Genomic DNA, 19,943 nt, shown 5'->3' with positions numbered 1-19,943 from the left:
TTGCCTGGACAGACGGATGTAGACAGTTTCTGGACGTCATTGTAGACCTCAAACACATGTAGAAAACATCCATGCGGGAATACCTCTCTCCGCCTTCTCTTCTTTCTCACTTCCTCACTCTCAGTCTTCACTCAGTAAAGCCAGAGTTGTTGTTCTGAGTGGTAAACATGTGCTGAGGGTGGTGAATGGCTAAGTTTTCTTTTTATCCAATAAAAATGTCTCCTTGCCAGATCGATTGTTGTTGCTAGGAGACTGAAGCATCCTTTGGCAAGGGGCTACAGCTCTCCTCCTCTGTTGTTTCCCTCCCCATCTCTCCCCATCTCTCTCTTTCTCTCTCTCTCTCTCTCTCTCGTGCACGCTCACGTACACGCACATACACACATACAAGGAGCTGGCGCGCAGAGCAGTGGCGCCCATCCTCTCTCTCAGTGCGACTCCTCCGAGGGATCAGGAGTAGACTAAGTCAAACTTCCAGCAGCTTGAGATTTGTGCGCAACCTTTGAAGGATCGAAGTCGTCAAGGTAAGTCAAACATGAAACATCCCTGACTGGTGGGCAATAGTGTTGTAGTTTTAGATTACAGGTTAGGGCGACAGAGTGCAGTGAAAAATTGACAGTCCGGGAGCGTTCAAGCGCGCGTCAGCCAATCGTACGGTGGGGAGCAATTTGCTTTGAACTTTGCGCAGGATTTAAACACCCAGTTGTACTGCATAAACGTGGTTCTTATGTATTTCTTTTAATCAGATGCAGATCCAGTGATCGCGGGTTGTGATAGAAGGAAAAAAAAAGCCCTTGTAGCTAATCTCTGCAGCAGATGCACGATAAAGATACAGAAGGTGAAACAACGAGTATCTGCAGTTGCGTATTTTACGCTGCGTGGAGAAGTTATTTGGGTTCAGGCGGACCGCACCGAGGCATGTTCCTCGGCTTTACGCTTCCCGGGGAAAGATGGGAGGGTGGTGCGTTTCTGGAAACAGTCATACAGGTGGATCAGATAACCGGATCTGGTCACTATTTATCAGTGGTGTTACTTTTCGTTTGCCTCTCAACATCCACTCCATGCACCTTGCGCTAAAGTAGAGGTGCGTGAACCTGTAAAAGCAGGCAAAATGTATATGTCCACATCAGTTGTTACGTATACTGACTTTAGACATGGACTCATATTCATGCACCAGCAATCTCAGATTTTTCACCTGCGAGTTTAGAGGTGTGGCTGAACTTGCACTTAGTTAACAGATGAACATTTTCCCACATAGCCTATATAACCACATGTTCCTCCCCATGGTTTTATCTTGCACTCTAACACATTTAAAATGTGAAAACCAGCGAAAGAACATGGCCCATGGGTGGTATTCCTGCAGAGCAGTTGTGTCTTTATGTCACTCAAGAGTGAGTTTAGAGTGACCTTGGGTTTTCTATAACATTCCGTCATTTAATTTTAAGTTATGCTTGTATGTGTGTATGTGTGTGTGCTCCGTGTGCGTTGTAGTACAGTTACACTTGGTGATTACATTGACGTGCATATTATGCACACTTCAGATGGTGTTGAGACACCATATTTCCTACCCAACACCACCCATGATGAACACTGGTGTACTGATCAGTCAGTGAATAACTTTGGGTTGGTGTTCATGTACCATGTTTCTCTTTTCCTAAATCAGAATACAATTTTACTGAAATGACACACTGCCGTCAAATATAACATCATGGCCTGTGTCACTGGGGTCTTTATTGAAAACTATCACAATAGTTTTTAATAAAAAAAAATGTTTTTAATTTGGTAATAAGTTGACCAAATCATGCTGCTATTTTCCCTTGTGATAATTACGTACTATGTCTATAACTGTATTGGAACTGCAATATCAACATTAGACTGAAGGCTTAAGAATATTGAGAATTTTAAATTAACTCTATTCTTGTTCTGCTTTATTAGAGAAGAGTGAAAGAACAAACATTTACTCAGAGTAGGGGAGAGCAGCAGTCACTGTACTTCTATATGACGGAGAGGCTTAATCCCATAGGAGTCATACAAATAATAATAATAATAATAATAATAATATGTTGTGTGGCAGTAAAGACTGAAATATTTTTTATGAATGCAGAATTTGCACACAAACATTTTTTGTTATGGGGTAGGGTTGTCATGGTGCACTTGTGTCTGTGTGTGTGTGATATTTATGTTTCTATATTTTGTGATTTTGAAATCTGTGTATAACATGTTGGTGAGCCTCCAACTTTTTTGCTTTACTGACAGTGCAGCATGTTTATTTTTATAAGCAGATTTTATGTTTGTGCCCAACTTGTTGTGTAACTTATTGTAACTTGTTGCATAATTTTTTTTAAATTTTGTTAACGTGTTACAACGTGTACAATTTATACATGCTTGTCTCTGTGTGTATTTGTGTGCAGAAACATGTAGGAGAGGGTCGCAAGTGTGGGTGGGCATTTGGTGGCCTTAATCTTAAAGAAATGTTTACATGGTTCTGTGTAGATACGTTTGTGGGTGCGCATGTGTAAAACAAGAATGTGCATACAGCCTGTGCATGTGTCAAGAGACAATTTCTATCGCTAAATGGATTTGGCCTTGAGTTTCAGCATTTTCGTGCTGGGAAATGTGCTTACATGAGCTGGTGATTGTGCATCCGTGTGTGTGTGTGTGTGTGTGTGTGTGTGTGTGTGTGTGTGTGTGTGTGTGTGTGTAAAAATGGCCTTGCTGCTTCCACACAGCAGCACTTACTGAATTCTGTACTGCATGCAGAACCTCATCGTTAGAAGTACTGTGTTGTAACATAGATTTTGATTTTATATGCTATGCATGACATTGAATTTTATCGTTAGAAGGTTTCCCGTGAAACGATGACAGGTGGATTTTATAATTTGACAAATTTCTCTTGAATAATCTGTTTCATTCCGCACTGAGCCATTTAAGTGGCAGTTTCTGATTATCAAAGACCTTCTCTAAAAGTTTCAGAAGTACCAAGGAAGTATGAAAATACCAATAGAAAGTTCTGAGACAACACCTGAGGCGTAAACTCTTTTCTGCTCTCCATCTATACGTTCTTTAAGGTTCTGTGCAAACACACTTGCTCAAAAGCTTGACAGGACTGACGGCTGAGATGGAAGTGTGTTTAAGCATATGCTGGTAAAAATATGAGTGTTTGGAAGTACAGTAACTACTGAGCGTTTAGGTAGACAGCAGAAAAGTGGATTTTGCTGCAAGAGTGGTTTTTGAAATTCTGTGGGCATCTTTTCAATATTGGAATCAATTATAACCGACATAAATTTCATCCGACCACAGCCACCACACTCCATAAGGGACAAAACCTTTAACAGAAACCTTTTCTATTAAAAGGGGTGATTTTCTGTTTGATTTTTTTTTTTTTTTTTTTTTTTTTTTTTTTTTACGTTTCAAAAGATTTTGGACGGACAGTGGATCATTCTTGAGATGTACTTAAACTATGTTAAAGACTTCTGGGACAGGTGTACAGTATCTTAGGATGTTGGTACTTTGCCAGGCAATCTGGAAATAAGGTGACATTGTCACTGAAGGATTTTAATAAGCAATATTTATTGCATGTGCATTTTATGCAGCACTTTTCAGTATCATACTAAAACTCCTAAAAAAGTGTCCCGAAACTTCAGTTAAAGCCACCATTTATGTCACAATATTCGACTGATATAATTTTTTTTGTTTTGTTTTTTTTAAATAACACAGTCCCAATAATTGTTGCAGGCAATGGTGCGTTTAGTCCAGTAATGTCCGGCCTGTCTTCCTCTGGGGACACCAGCGTCAGAACTTTTCAAATTCTATACAGAGTGGCTTTTGTTAGGACTAACTATACAGAAAAATTAGGCTTAATAATAGCTAATAATAATGAATGTATTTTTGTATCACCTGTTAATTAATCGTTTGGGATTATATGCTAAAAGTCTGTTTAACATTTTAAATGTTTGCATATTAACGTCTTACAATTGTTTAGTATAACATACTGTATGTCAGAACAACTGTGACAAAGAAAAGGCCAAAAGCACATTTTACAAAGACAATATATTTAAGGGCTTAACAGCTTTTCTTTATATAGTTTTGAAGCTCTACAGGTGTTTCAGACGACAACCTTTAAGAGCTTTTTTATGTCGCTGTCTGTGGTGCTGAATTCACGTTAAATCAACATTACTTATTTAAGTCTTTGCAAGCCGTCTTTTATAACACACACAGGTCGTGAATGGAATTATCATAACTTCAAACTGTATGTTTGGAATTATTACACTGACATACAATCAAGACTTGTCCTTTTTCACACTATTCTCTCTGTCTCTGATTTCATGTGTTCATCAACACTGAAGACGAGGGGGTGAAAACATGGGATCTAATCTCAGTAGAGTCAAGAGGAGTCCAACACACTAACAAAAGAGGTAGGTAACTCAAAATCAATCTCTTCTTTCATGCAAAAAAAAACAACTGAACCAAGTTTGATAAACAAATATGTCCATGAAATATGTTCTCAATGTGGACTTTGCACATTCTCCTCGTGCCTGCGTGGGTTTCCTCCGGCTGCTCCATTTTCCTCCCACAGTCCGAAGACATGTAGGTTAGGTTAACTGGTGACTCAAAATTGTCCGTATGTGTGAATGTCAGTGTGAATGGTTAAACTGTCTGTCCGTGATAGCCCCGTACCTGACTGGCGATCTGTTCAGGGTGTACCCTGCCTTTGCTTAATGTCACCTGGGATCGGCTCCAGCACCCCACCCCCTCCCCACCCCCCACTCCCACACCCACCCGCACCCCTCGAAAGGATAAGTGGGTAGCTGATGATTAAATGAGAAAACAATAACTTGCTACCAAAAAAAGGAATTGAACACATAAACTCCTCGACAATCCACATTTTTGTTGAGAGGAAGTAGCATTTTATGCAGCCTTATTTTCATCTGGGGTTAGTTTCATATACCATCAGATTATAACAAGACCTCACTATCACTTTCAAGTCAACATCATCAGGAAACCTTCAAGTTAAAAAACAAAACAATAGTATATCATGATAAATCTTCCAATATAACATTAATAGAAGTTGCTCTAAGCGAAGATTCCCAATACTCATATTAAGACCTTTTTCACAGCATCATCAGGGGTTCATATGAGCCAAGTTTAAAGGGTCACTTTTTAAAGCCGATGTGGGGATTTTGGGGGATTTTTGGAGTTTGACTCTGACCAGGGTGGGAATTTTTTGGTCTCTGCTCAGGCTTGACCATCCTTCTTGGCTGTCTTTTCTCAATAAGATTCTTCCTTTGTCTACATTTTTCATTTTCTCTTTCTGTTCTTTGAAGAACTCCTGAGGTGTTTTTTTTTATAAGAATACTTTTGCTGTGCTTCATATGTTCCTTACACTGTTTTGCTCCAGTGAGGACACAGAGAAGTGTCTGGAAATCACTGCTGCTTCCCACAGCTCACCGCTCATCATTAACCATAGTCACAACACACACTGAGCCGTGCACACATACACACACTTAACAGTACGCGCATGCATAGGCGGTGTTAGCACTACATTGTCTGTTCACTATCATTCCCCCCTTCCCTACATGCACAGACATTCACGCACATATACATAGACTCAGGGGATGAGGCAGTGAAAGGGCAGTGGGATGTACAGCTGTGATGGTGTGTCTCAGAGAGAGATCAGACTCTTTAATAAATAATGATCTCGAGGAAGGAAACTGTGTGTGTGTGTGTGTGTGTGTGTGTGTGTGTGTGTGTGTGTGTGTGTGTGTGTGTGTGTGTGTGTGTGTGTAAAGTGTGTGAGATGGATAGTGAAAGGTGGCTTACTGTTCATGACACTATCAATACAATGTGCCTCCCTGAAAGGTACAGGGTGAAAATGTCTCACTCCTGACACTTCTAATGTCTGATTATTATGTTTTTCACTTGATATATGATGACAGCTGATTTAACTGGCAGGTAAGATCGCTAATGATACCCAACACGGTAATGATAAGAAAAATAGCAGTACGAATCTACAGTATGTGTATGTGAATTGTTGTGTTCCACGACGTATATTGTATTTGGTAGTGTGGTGGTGACAAGTGGGATTCTATAAAGAGTCAGTGAATGCAAGATAGTATGCAAAAAAAAAAAGAGGGAAAGTTAGGGTGCTCAGTCTCTATTTGGTATATATCTATGACTATTCTTACTAAACTTGTCATTATCACACATACTAATAATATGGGGGTATACATCTTTATCTCAGTAATGTCAGAGGTCAGCGGTGTCTCTGGCAAAACTGCATTAACACTCAGGATTCAAACACAAAAATGATATTAACATTATGTTAATCGGCATAATATGGAGAAGTTTCAACTACCAACTCAAGCTAATGACAGAAATACACTTGTTTTTATCAAGTGCAGTCTCCAAAAACATCCTTTTCATTGAGTAGTTATACATTATTCCATGATCTCATCATTTTCTTCACCATGTACAAAAAACACTAAAAAGGAAATCTTTCAGAGAAGAGCATTGTTGCAAGTTTACAACCTGACCCTCTGGATTTTGACCTTTTCACAGACACATGTTGACCGGCCTAAAATACTTTTTTAAACAGTCACCTAGCATTGCTTTGCATATGAATAATGATAAAACATAAGTCATTACTAAGTTTCCTTTCAGAGATGTCATGTGTTAAATTGCTCTATCCATTGAAATGTAGATACTAAATGATTGTTACATAAATTTAGAGTGGATTTGTTTATTTTTGTGTCATAACCGTCGAATAGGCCTGCCACACAAGGGACCTTACATGACACACAATGATGTCCAACACAAATAAGTCCTTCCAGCAGTTGATGTTACCATTTGAAAGTAAAACAAATGATCACTACGCACCACATATGTTCTTTATTATTGTTACACATAAACAAAATAGATTTTCCAGCATGGAATTGCTTTAATTCCCATGCATTTTCTGACAATTCAAGACTTTCTTTCTCAGAGTCTCTTCCAACAACTTAAATCACCTCTCTCTGAGGTTATGATCACATACAGGTACAATGACCTTGTCAATCTTTCTCCCCTATTGCATCAGGTATAATAACTACCCCGGACAGTCACTCCTAACGCGCAGGTCGAGCTCTCTCCATCCAACCACTCAGCTTGTCCCTGCTCACTGCTGTGTGGGCATCTGTCACACACCTGGGAACTACATGTGATCTGTAAATGTCATTGTGAAATAATCGATGAATTACAGTGTATGCAGCACTGCAAAACGTTAAAGCTGGAGTTCAGACTTTATTATTAAATGTAAATGTAAATCTAATCAAGAAGGTCTCGGGATATAGTCAAATAATTATTAGTCAATTATTCACTTTTACATTTAAAAACCTAAAACAACTATAATTTGATTTATTCAAAATGTACTCGTGCTCAAAGCATTGTATTGTCCAGCTGTGGTAGATTTGAATATGCAACCTTTTTTTTTTTTTTTTTTTTTTATCCGATTTTTTTATTTTTGGGGTTTGTTTGCATTTTGTTATCATAACCTAACAAACTGATAAATGTGCAGAAAATATCATGATTAACAAACATGCACATACTGTCCTGAGTAAAAAAAAAAAACACCACATTATCCTTAGTGATAATGCCACATAACTGTTTTTTAGCTTTAGATAAATGAAAGGGCTCATATTTTAAGACAATAGGCTGAACCCATTGTGCTGCAGTGGGAACAATGAGTCTCACAATTATGATGAAGAGGAATATAAGGCTAATGTGGAAGAGCAAATCAGAAAGTTCGTACATCATTTAAATTCTGATAATTAGTGAGGAATGAAGGCAGTAATTGGTTTTTACACATCACCAGCTAACCTGAATCGATCAAAACCAACCAACATTATTTCTATCCGAGAGGCTTTTGTCTCTGTCCGAGCCAATTACATGTTTTCTTCCAACTGTCGGAGATATACTGTGGTCAACGCTCTCCATTCCTCCGTACCTGTCCATTAATGCTCTGTACACCTCATGTATCGACCACAGTGACGACAGGCTGGCGGGTGTGTGAACATGAATTAAGTAGGATGCTGCAAGCCCTGTGCCATGGCGAGGGTGACTAATGCTCCATGATGTCTCTCAGGGTCGTTACATGACAGTTAAGTTGATAGATGCCATCTACAGAGGGATAATTCACCTTCTGACAGGCCCGCTGCCTTTTACGGTGATGAAATGCGGATCTGATGAATGCCTTCACACATTTCCCGACCCTCGTCTGTTTTTAGGCAGAACAGCCATTTTTAATCATGCCACGTCAGAGGAGTTGTGGACCACCAAAACTCAGAGAATACACACTGTAAAGACTGAAAAAAGAGAGACGACTGATTGAAACTCAGTGGGAAGACATAACAGATACATTAGTTTTCATAATACTTTAGATTGTTCTCTCAACTATTTCTGCTGTTTTGGTCTGAGAAGCATAAAACATTTCCTTCACAATTTCCCATAGCACAGGGTGATGTCTTGAAATTGTTCTGTGCATCCAACCATGCAAAACATTTTCAATTTACAGTGATGAAACTAAGGACAGCAGAAAATCTGCTTATTTGAGATGGTGAAACCAGATGTTGTTTGGCATTTTAACTCAACACATTACTTTCACTGTCGTGAAATTTACCGTTGAATATTGTCCACAATGTTGAGCACTCCCTCTGTAGACTTTGTGTGGTGCTCAAAGGTTAAAATCTCTTTTAGTGGAGAATCCTTTTGGAGTACTCACTGCACACGAGAGCCCAGTTTAGCCCGTGTGCCCCTGAAGCACACTACTTCTTTTATGGGTTAATCCAGTTTTCATTATAATGTCAATTTTTTTTTTTTTTTTTATCTGTAACAGCATGCAGATTGACCACTGCACAATGTGAAACTGCAGTTCTGTTGTTAAGCAAAAATCAATGGTTCTGTGGTTAAATCTTTTCAATTTCAGCTGCCTGTAAGGTCCACAAAATAAATTTCTATATTTCTAACATGATACGGCCTTTAACCTTTGGACCAATTGCAGGTCACGAAATTGACTGATGAATCAATACAGGAAAGGCTGAGCTCAGAGTACCTGATTCATGATTTTGATTGGTAAATGGTTATAAAAGGGAATCAACCACCATCACTCTGAACACATTTGTCCGGTGAGAACACCCTGAACACTCACAGTCAGCCATCATTCAGTGAGCTCGTCAGAAAGCCTGTCAAATTTGATCCTGAGTTTTCTTTCACGGGTTTCTGTGAATGGACAGAGATTTTGTTTGTGTGTTTACATTAAAAGGAAAGAGGGATGTGCATCACATCTCACTGGCTGTTTGGTTGTTGTATTTTGTGAGATCTTACTGTCCTATTTATGGATCATCAGTCTTTCCTGCCTAAAACGCACTTCGTAAATAATTAATGGTCACAGCCCATTGCACCCGTTAGTCCGTCAGAAGTCTGGGACACTGTGTCCACACACATATACTGTACAAACACACACACACACACACACACACACACACTTAATTGTTTTGTGAGGGTCAAAATTAAAGCAGTACACTTTTCACACATTTTCACAAGGACTACACACATGCTGTCTTTTACAAGTCATGTAACTTGAATTCAGATTCCCTCAACAGTAATGGGTAGCACTGTACTTATTTGGCCTTAATTGCGAAAATAGAGAGGGACAGATAGAAAGAGAGAGAAATGGAAAGAGGATTAAACACACAAAGCAAGTGATAAATTACTGCTAAACCTCTGACAGTGTGCAGGTCAAGTAAGGGGTCTGTTGTTCTGCAACAACAAAGCTTCTGATACCCTACCTCCTATTTCGCATACGCATAATGCACATACAGTGTCTTCTCACACTGAGATTCACATCAGTGGTGCAGCTGTGAGTACTCTGGTTCACAATAGACAGATAAACAAGCACACACACACACACACACACACACACACACACACACACACACACACACACACACTCACAGTGGAAACAAAACAGCCACACAGGCACACATACAGGGATGGGTTGTGGGGCTATCTCTCCTCTCAGTGTACCGCGGTCCATCGACCCTGCGTGGCTGCTCTCAGCTGGATACGTGTCATCCACAGCAGTCCTGCCTGTTAGGGGGAGAGTGAGGGCTGTGGAGGGTGTGAGGGAGGTGGAAATAAATGGAGAGAGTGGAAGCACCAACAAGGAGAGGACGGAAGAGGGGAAGGAGGAAAGGATGCGGGGAAGATGCCTCGGAGGGGAACAGAGGATGAAACCAGACAAGCAAAAGAGGAGTGTGGTGGTGCATGTGCAGCCTACTCACTGTTGAGCAAGGTCAGAGGTGAAATGGGGTTGTCTGTCAGATGTTAGTCTGCATCATAGTTTCCAGGGAGAAAGGTCAGTAGTCAACCTCCTGGTCTCTCCTTTCTTTTTTCTTTTTTTATTAGCATATTTATTTATTTTTCCGACTGTTGTCTACTCACCTCATGTGTGTCCCCCATCTCTCTAGGTGTCTTTGGTGATGTTGCCATGTGCCAGCTGCCATCTTCTCTTATCCTTTTTTATTCCGGTAAGACATGTAGTATCTGCATAATGTATCTCATGTTGAAGTGAATATGTTGTTTGTTACAGGCGTTGCTGAAAAAAATGTCTTCGGAAAGTCGATAAATAACAAGTTGTGTTTTTACAGAGGGGTTATGTCCTGGACTTTTTCTTGGACAGACACAATGACTTCCTGTTGTCACCCTTGGTTACTAGGCAAACGTGCTGCACCTAGCCAAAAATAGCCTAGCACATATTCCTCCTATAAACCCACAAATATATTTTTTAATATATATTTTATTATTAGATATATATTATATATATATATTATTATTATTATTATTATTTATATATATATATATAATAATAAAGTATATATAAAAATATTTATTTATTTATATAGATACACATTATTTGTACATAGTGTTAATTTGAAGGTTGGTAAGTGTTTTTTTTTTTCCTTTGGACAGAGCCAGGCTAGCCGTTTCCCCTTTTTATGCTGAGTTTAGCTAACTGACTACTGGCTCCAGCTTCACATTTAGTAGACAGATATGAGTAATCACTAAGGTGGCAAATTCATTCATTTTCTTTCAGGTGGGAAGGTGTGGCATTTGATGTTTTATAGTTGTGCACCAAACAGAGGCCTTTAAATGCAAGAGCCAACCAATCTCTCATGATACTTTAACAGTGTCAACTCAGACAATTTGATTCTGTTTGCACGTGATGGATTTTTTTTAACTTAATCTCAAAAGTTGCATTTGAGAGCTACGCAACTATTTTAATATTTCAGTCTGAATTTTTAGTCCATGATAAAACAAACATATATGTTTATCATGATATATCATGGATAAAAATGCAAGTGTCTGTATTCAATGAACTGGCATTGATGTACAGGTGGCTGCCATAAAGTAGTGAAAATGCTCTTCCAGGATCTTCCATTGGAATATTCACATTTTGTGATGTCAATGTGAAAGTTATTTTATCATGTTTTACAATATTGCTAGAACTTCGGGTGTACTGTCTATAAAGGCCGGGTAAAACTCCAGGTTTAAGCTGGGTTTTTCTTGTTTCTGCCCTGATGAGGTGAGGGAGCTCGAAACTGGTTTTATATGCCCAACTAAATGTAGGTTTTCAGTACATCTCCTGTTATTGCTCTACAAAAGAGTACCAAGGCAATGTTTTCCTTCCTCAACATTAATATATTTGCTGGATAACACAGATGTTCACCCATGCAAAGTTACTATGATTCCTAAAATACATGCAATGTGTCATAAAGTCAAGTGCCCTGTCCTGTACTTTAGCTTCCTTGGAAATATTTTTGGCAATAAAGAAAGGGTCAAAAAGATTTTCTGCTTCACAGAGTGTGTTTTGCTTGTATAGTTGCTCTCGAGACAGGAAGCAGAGTTTGGGTACTATCCAAGAGGTTATATTGAAGTAAACATTCAATTTCGGTGGAGACCATGAGAGCAGTGTACAAATTCTGGGAGTTATGATTTTGCACATTTCTGGGAAATTGACTTCATGAGCTGCCAATTACAGAAAAGCATACTGTCAAAGTAAGGCATTGAATGAAACTGTTATTACAGTTTAGCTCCATAAATATACAATTGTATATTCCACAGCACAATCGTCCGTGAGCATGCGCTTACACACAAATGCGTACACTCAAAACAAACACACAGCTATGGTTGCAGCCTTGTTGCAGTGTTGTCCTCAAAACTGAGCTCATTACAAAGTTCCTCTTTGTGTTAGTCTGAAAATTGGCCTCTAATCATGATGTAAGTTTGTTTATTTCAATGGAATGCTGGAAATCTTTCAAAGAGGCTCTTTTTCTGATGCACAAACACACACTCAGATACACTCACATCTAGCATGTGTGACAGCTACTAGAATGAATATAAATCTTTTATAGATGACATCAATGTAACCCCCCCCAAAAATGGGCATTACGTTAAATTAAATATCCATGTCAAGTAATCTCCTGTCGGATTTTGACAGGAAACAACTTCATACAGTACACTCAACAGGGACAAGAGTCACTTTAAAAGACCATATCAGGGTACATCATATGAATTTTACTTTTGCTTCAAATGATGCATCATCACTTCTTCAGTCTTTCCAACAATAACCTTTTGTTATTTATCACAGTGTATTCCGGTTCCTGGCCACACTGATTCAGATCTCTGTTGGTTGAGGGAGAAGGGAGCTAAGACATAGAAATAGTCTGCTTTTAGGTCAACCCCTCAGAGAAGCAGATGTGTGTGTGTGCATGTGTGTGTGAGTGTGCGCGAGTGGGTGGGTGTTTGTCTGGGTGTATGTGTTTGTCTGTACATGTGTGTCATATTACAGAGCAGAGTGGTAAAGGTATGGCAGCTGCCTGCAGAAAAATGAGCTGCCTGCATCTAAGAGAAGCTTTCATCCTCCTACCTGCCCACCAAAGAGGGGAGACATACGCTCTCTCACTCTCTCTTTCACACACACACACACACACACACACACACACACACACACACACACACACACACACACACACACACATAAACCAGCAATCAACAGATATTTCACTACAAGCTTGCTCCTTGGTCTAGATTGATTTTCCTAGTCACAACGTCAACCTCCAGCTTCTGTCTCATCTCTCCTGAGGACTGAAACGACTGCAAGGCAGACATGAGAGACCAAATCTAAAAGAAGAAAGCTAGTTTGTACTCAAGGCCTATAAGTGACTTTGCATTACCTGAATAGTTTAAAAGATATAAACACAGACAGGAAAGATAGCGAGACACTCGGAAAAGTTTTTTTTTTTATCGTATCTTACGGACGAATCTTGGAATCCTTGGACATCAAGCGATTTGGTATTGCATTTCATAAAGTTGTGCTCATTTTAAAAGCCCATTTCCACCTGGTATAAACATGTACTTGGCTATATCTGTATACGCCACTGTTATCTTGATAAGGGTCTGGCTGACAATGACAGTATGGTTATGGCTCGTCACAAATTTCTTTTTATGGTCATCTGCGCCAGGCACATAATGTCATAAAGTACAGGGACACGCACATCCACCTGATCTGTCTGTCTCTTTAGTTGTTTGACTGCTTTACTCGGCATTCCCAAACAATGGGTGCTGCTCCTTGGCCAATTTCTGGAAATGAGCCAATCCAAGGAAAGTAAGATTTAAGGGAGGTGGGCCTTAAAAAGACAGGAGCTAAAAGGGCTTTGTTTAAACACGGGATGAACTGAGGGGCTGCATAAAGGGACAGCATCAGACAAAAAAGGATTGAATCATGCAAAAGCTACTCCAGTGAAGTCCCAGAATAAAATGGGAAAAAAAATGGAAATGAGCATAATAGGTCCCTTTTAATGACCCTCGATAGAATATTTTGTCTCCCTGCCTGGTAAATGCCCGCAGTGCTGCAACACAGTTTGTAATACATGATTCCTGCTAAAATCATGCATCTCTAAAGCACAAAACTCTTTCCAGAGCAACAGAAAACATTGCATAACTATTTTTACATGCTGAGTAACACTGTCTTTGACATGTAAATGGTAAAACCTGTGGAAATTAAGCTCACATACTTTATATTGTATCCTATTTTGTCTGACAAAATTGGAGGTGGAGTGTTGGTGAACAAAACAGCCAAAATAATTGAGTTGTAAGCTATGATAAGTAGCATCAGCTGTTGTTGGCCCCTTTGTTGTCAGATCGCTTCTTTCATGGTAAAATGCATTCAGGCCTCACACTGTAATTATGCCGGGGAGAGGGGGAGCAATAAATCTGATAATACACACACACACACACACACACACACACACACACACATACACACACATACGCACATACACACATATACTTTAGGCGTATAAACTCATAGACAAGCGGAGAATTGTTGGAACAGAGATCAGATTAGAGAAGCTTTTCTGATATGTGGCATGAGAAGGCTGGGCTCATGTATCAACCAGCCATCTAAGCTGGCTTATCCTGATACAACCAGGGGCAGACACACATACACACACATACACATACACACACACACACACACACACACACACACACACACACACACACACACACACACACACAAACACATACACACACATACCTACACACACACACACACACACACACACACACACTTACAATAAGAAAGTTTACTGGGGGATGTAAGGGGGGAGGAGGTTGGAGAACAGTGGGGTACAAACTCCACACAATTCCATATCCCTTTTAGTCATGGCCTGGCTTTGGCTCTGAAGCAGAAATGACTTTGAGCCCTTGTTAACAGTATCCCCAAACTCCACTGAAGATCTGCTTTGCTGTTTCTTTACTTCATAATAACACTTACAAAAGTATTTCATATCGCAGCTCCGGACAGCTTTGTGATTTGTCCTACTGCATGAGGACTGAAAAAGTTATATCTCTATCCTCTTCTTCTCTCTATCTCCTCTCCTCTGTGAGCAGAACTTATGCCCAGATGGTGTGCCCCTCCACGTGTGGTCCAGTTCAGCTCTCCCTGACTGTTTCATGGGCCACAAACCGACCCAAGCAACCACGGCCACAGCTTGACTCAACCCTGCCACGCTCCGTACACCTCATTTTTAACCCATCACCCCTCACCTCAACCCTCAGCCCCTCACTTTCCTCTGTCTCACTGTCTGTCAAGCCTCTCCTTATATTTTGACAATCCTAGGCCTCCCTGAGCCCAACATGGTGGCCCGCTTTCCCGCTTTAGTTTTGGTCATGATGTGTCAAGGCGTCTTGCTCTCAGACCCACCTCAGTCACGTCGGGAGATCCGCATCGAAGGCGACCTGGTGCTCGGCGGCCTGTTCCCAGTGCACGAGAAAGGAGCTGGGATGGAGGAGTGTGGCCGTGTGAATGAGCACAGAGGGATCCAGAGGCTGGAGGCAATGCTGTTTGCCATAGACAGAATCAACACGGACCAGACTTTGCTGCCAGGGGTCTCCCTTGGAGTCCACATCCTTGACACCTGCTCCAGAGATACTTATGCACTGGAGCAGGTGGGTTAGCTGATTTTGGATATTATATTATATTATTATATTACAGTTTACTTATGAAGGGAGGTTTTTTTTTCTTGTATAAGGTTTATTCTCCATGCCGTCCAATTATAACACTGTTCCCATCATGTGTGGAATTGGCTTTTGCAAACGTATGTGCCTGAGAAAATTAAGACAACCTATATTCGTGTTTTTTATTATATAAATATTTCAAGGTGTGCTCATTTTGTTTTACTTGACTTGCATGTATATGACAGTGATGTAAACAATCAAATCTCAGCAAAAGTAAATCAGTCAAATAATAGCTTTGTTAGAAATGTTTTTTTCTCCTTCTATTTTTATGTTGTCAAGTGCTCAGTTGTATCTGCATTTACCTGTGAATGCTGATATATATCTTTTTTAGATAGCGCACAGCTCAGATGAAGTGTGTCTCATTAGCTATTTGTTCTCTTGTGCTGGTGGGCGTCTTGAACTTTTGCTACATTTTAAATTTGAAAAAAACTGCACAGCTAAGTATGTTGTGGTGGCAGAAGTAAGAAGTGCAATGTTTTCCATTTTAAATTGAGAAAAGCCATAAGGTCTCATTAAAAGGTAATATTCAGGTAAAGTTAATGTGCCTCAAAATTTGATCTTATCCTCTCAGAATCTTGCCTCAAATGATAACAACAAATCCTTGATGAGAAAGACTGAAGCTACATTCGATGAGGGAAATGAGCCAGATAAAAAAAAAATTCACAAACACAAAAAAACACAATAAGCACAACTATTTCCCCTCAGGGATTGTTATCATTAAAAAAAAAAAAAATGTAGCTTATTGCTGAGCTATTTAGAGACGATGCATCTAGTGATCTTATAGAATGAGTTCTACGACTGGTTGTATAAACCCTGGATTCTTGACTATTGTTTTGTGCAAATGGGTTTCCCATTATTTACTTATTTGTCCACAGATCAGACATATGTTATAATCTTGGTCTCAAAGGAGTTAATTTGCAATTTGGACCATATACTGAAACCGTTAAGAGCCCCTAGAGTAAAGCGATGGACTTTCATACTATCTTCAAAAAGATACGTTGCATTAAAACAAAAAACAAAAACTCCAATCAATCTGTCTTCCTTTATGTGTCATATTTCTTACAAGGAACATAATTCAAAGGCTGATTAAGAATTAATAGATAGTATATACCATATGGTACCCAGTGTGATGCAGTGCATTTGATGTGAAATAACTGTGTGTTTGTGTTGCCCAGGCCCTGGAGTTTGTAAGAGCCTCTCTCACCAAGGTGGACGACACAGAGTTCATCTGTCCAGATGGGTCTTACGCTCTGCAGGACGACAGCCCGCTTGCAATCGCAGCAGTCATAGGGGGATCCTTTAGCAGCGTCTCTATACAGGTAAGAGAAAGATGAGATGTCAAACAATACAAACAAAATGTATTATTATTATCTATTTCTTAGGTGGCTTCTTTTGCAATTTTTTTACTCATCCTTGCACCAGTTTCATGACACATGTGCACAGGCTGACTTCCAGTGACGTGCAGTTCAGTTCCTGTGTGTGTGTGTGTGTGTGTGTGTGTGTGTGTGTGTGTGTGTGTGTGTGTGTGTGTGTGTGTGTGTGTGTGTGTGTGTGTGTGTGTGTGTGTGTGTGTGTGTTTTCTTGGAATCAAGTTCCATTGGTGTGTTTTTGCGTGTTTCTACAGCTCTTGTCACAGAGCTGGGTAATTTGCATAGTTTAGCATAAAACCTTCTCTTCCCTTACTCCTCTGTGACTGCACAAAAGCCTCCTCCTATCAGTCCTTAAATCCCTAATCTCTGCAACTGTCTCTCTGTCTTTTCTTTCGCACGCTCTCTTTTTCTCTCTCCCATTTTATGTATTGCTTTTTTTTTTTTTCCTGTCCTTTAAATCTTTGCTCTCTTCCCTCTCATCACTTCCCACTTCTCTTTTTTCTACATATTTATATGCATTCAGAGGCATCCCTCCCGGCTATTTGGGGAGGGCTCGGTGTATGCTGACCTCAGCCCCCTTCTTCTTCTCCTCCTTCTTCCTGGGGCAGCCATTGTTAACACATCTACTCTGCCTCTTATCCTTCATCACACATAATTATGCTTTGTTTTCTTGTAGCTCATTCTTGTTGCCCTTTGTTGCCATTGCTGTTGTTTTTACCTGTCTTTTCCGAGGGCAGCGCTGTTTACGAGACCTGAACTGTGCTCTGCTTTCTGATCTCTTGCCAGTGAAGCTTATCCAGTTACTCCTTCATGCCTCTCTACTTGGCCAGTCTGTCTGTTGCTTCTAAATGAAGTAATTGGGAATTACTTTATGTTTCAACCATGCACAAATAAACTCCGATGCCTACAAGGCATTTACTTAGCAGGCATCATTCCTCCCCTCCATTCATTCATGTTTGTGTGTGTGTGTGTGTGTGTGTGTGTGTGTGTGTGTGTGTGTGTGTGTGTGTGTGTGTGTGTGTGTGTGTGTGTGTGTGTGCGTGCATGCGTGCATGTGCGCGTGCGTGTGTGTGTGTGTGTGTGTGTGTGTGTGTGTGTGTGTGTGTGTGTGTGTGTGCGTGCGTGTGCGTGTGTGAGACTTGCATTCCAAGCAGAAAACACACAGTACCCTTCCACTGCACCATTTTTTTTCTTCCTTCCCTTTCATTTCTCTCTCTATTCGTCGCTCATATTCAGCCCATTCCTACAGCACATCTCCCATCCCTCTGTCTCACAGGAAGGAAGCAGCTTTCACTAACAGAGTAAACTCTCTGTGTCCCTACAGACAGGCCTCTTAGGTAGCTGTGGTCATTGTTCAATGGCAGGTAATGGAGCAATGCGGTTACATTTTGCAGCGTGACCTTCCGTGACATTTAAGTCAACTGCCAGCTTAAAACCATAAAACCTGACTGAAGAAATGCATGCAGCCGTCAATGTGTGTGTGTGTGTGTGTGTGTGTGTGTGTGTGTGTGTGTGTGTGTGTGTGTGTGTGTGTGTGTGTGTGTGCGCGCGTGCGTGTGTCCGTCAGTGCAGGTGTTCGTGTGTGTGTGGCCCTGCCCTTGTTCACGTCAGTATATGTATGTGAGCGTGTTTTTAATCGTCTACATTATTAGTTTACTGAGATTCTGACATGTTGTCAAAACAGCTCATCAACTGAGCTATGAATGAAATATAGAAAAGCCCTGAGTGATGCGCTCTAAAAGGATTAAACTAAGGCGAGAACAGAATGACTGTGTAGTTTGAGTTTATTTGTGTGCGTGTGTGTGCATGTTTACATGTCTCTGTGAGCATGAGTACTTCCAGCAATTATTTTTTACCATTGTTTGTGTGGCATGTGTGAGGAAAATTGTAATCCGGAGAACATGACCAAATTCCAATCAACAGTAAAAGGGAATATTATATGGACACCAGCAGACTCCACATGATGTCCATCACTAATGAATGAGAGTTTTATGGATCACTTTGTGCATATGTATTTGCTGCATGGTCTTTTATCTTTGAATATTCACATTATACGTGAAGCAATTTCTATTAGCAGCAACCTCCTAAATATGTTATCATTTTCCCTTTGGATGAAAAATATGCAGTTATTTAAGGGTCAATCCAGTTATTTTTGTGGGTTTTGTTTAACATTTATTGTCAATATGCCAAAGATCTCTGCTGCTGCAGTCAAAAGGGGGGAAAAAAAACCTAACAGCAACAGCAGCTGTATTGCAGTTTAATACTCTTTTTTTTTAGATATATGTTTTCATTTTAAATGCTGGCTAACATTTCTTTGCAGATTGTTTGTCAGCATTGAGTCTTTAACCTAAATACTGAAGTTTGTTTTACATGAATGTCCTGCAAATGATTTGTTTTACGTGTTTTGTGGTTTGATGTTTTGTGGTTTTTTTGCTCCCTTTGCCCTATTGGACCATATTAGAGACAGGAGCTCCCTGGAAAGTGAAACACTCATTAATTTACTTGCATTTTCATGGTGCGGAATACCCAGCATAGATCAGATATGTTTGTCATCATTTCAAAGATGTTGTGTGATCTGAACGCAGCAATATCTGGAATACAGATGCAGAAAAGGTTAAGTCTGTGAAGTTAAATTATCTTAGTGAAGTCTACATTTTCAACAAACAGAAAGGTTTTCCATCCCACAATATGCACAAAAGTTTTTTGTTTTTTGAGATGCTTCATCACTTTTTCTGAATGTTCTCCAGTTTTCCGCTTACTTTGTGTATTTGTACACCACTTTCAAGTACCCTCTGAAATTATTGTACGGTAACTGTCTGTTGCTGCCACTTTGTCAACAAACATTTGCATTGCAAACAGGAAAAGTAGCTGCTTGATTGCATTCAGTCTCAAGTTTTAATCATACCACAAGCCTAATTCATATGCTTTCAAACTGCATATCACACTGCTCTAACTGGTGGT

General features: G+C 40.0%; 1 protein-coding gene across 1 annotated transcript in view; it reads left to right on the top strand.

Moving 5' to 3' along the window:
* Positions 1-397: 397 nt before the first annotated feature.
* The window catches only part of grm3 (glutamate receptor, metabotropic 3), a 36,344-nt gene continuing 16,798 nt past the window's right edge, over positions 398-19,943 (top strand). Inside the window, exons 1-5 of the mRNA XM_069163496.1 lie at positions 398-521; positions 4,344-4,412; positions 10,500-10,559; positions 14,986-15,543; positions 16,788-16,931. Of these exons, the coding sequence (XP_069019597.1) occupies positions 15,232-15,543; positions 16,788-16,931 (456 nt within the window). The 5' untranslated portion in view covers positions 398-521; positions 4,344-4,412; positions 10,500-10,559; positions 14,986-15,231. The remainder of the gene's footprint in view (positions 522-4,343; positions 4,413-10,499; positions 10,560-14,985; positions 15,544-16,787; positions 16,932-19,943) is intronic.

The sequence above is a fragment of the Embiotoca jacksoni genome, unplaced genomic scaffold (assembly GCF_022577435.1).
Source record: "Embiotoca jacksoni isolate LCO1_2020_lvr unplaced genomic scaffold, fEmbJac1.0.p SCAF_3, whole genome shotgun sequence".
Taxonomy (NCBI): Eukaryota; Metazoa; Chordata; class Actinopteri; family Embiotocidae; genus Embiotoca; species Embiotoca jacksoni.
Note: the sequence above shows the minus strand (reverse complement) of the source record. Positions and strands in the feature narration are given on the sequence as shown.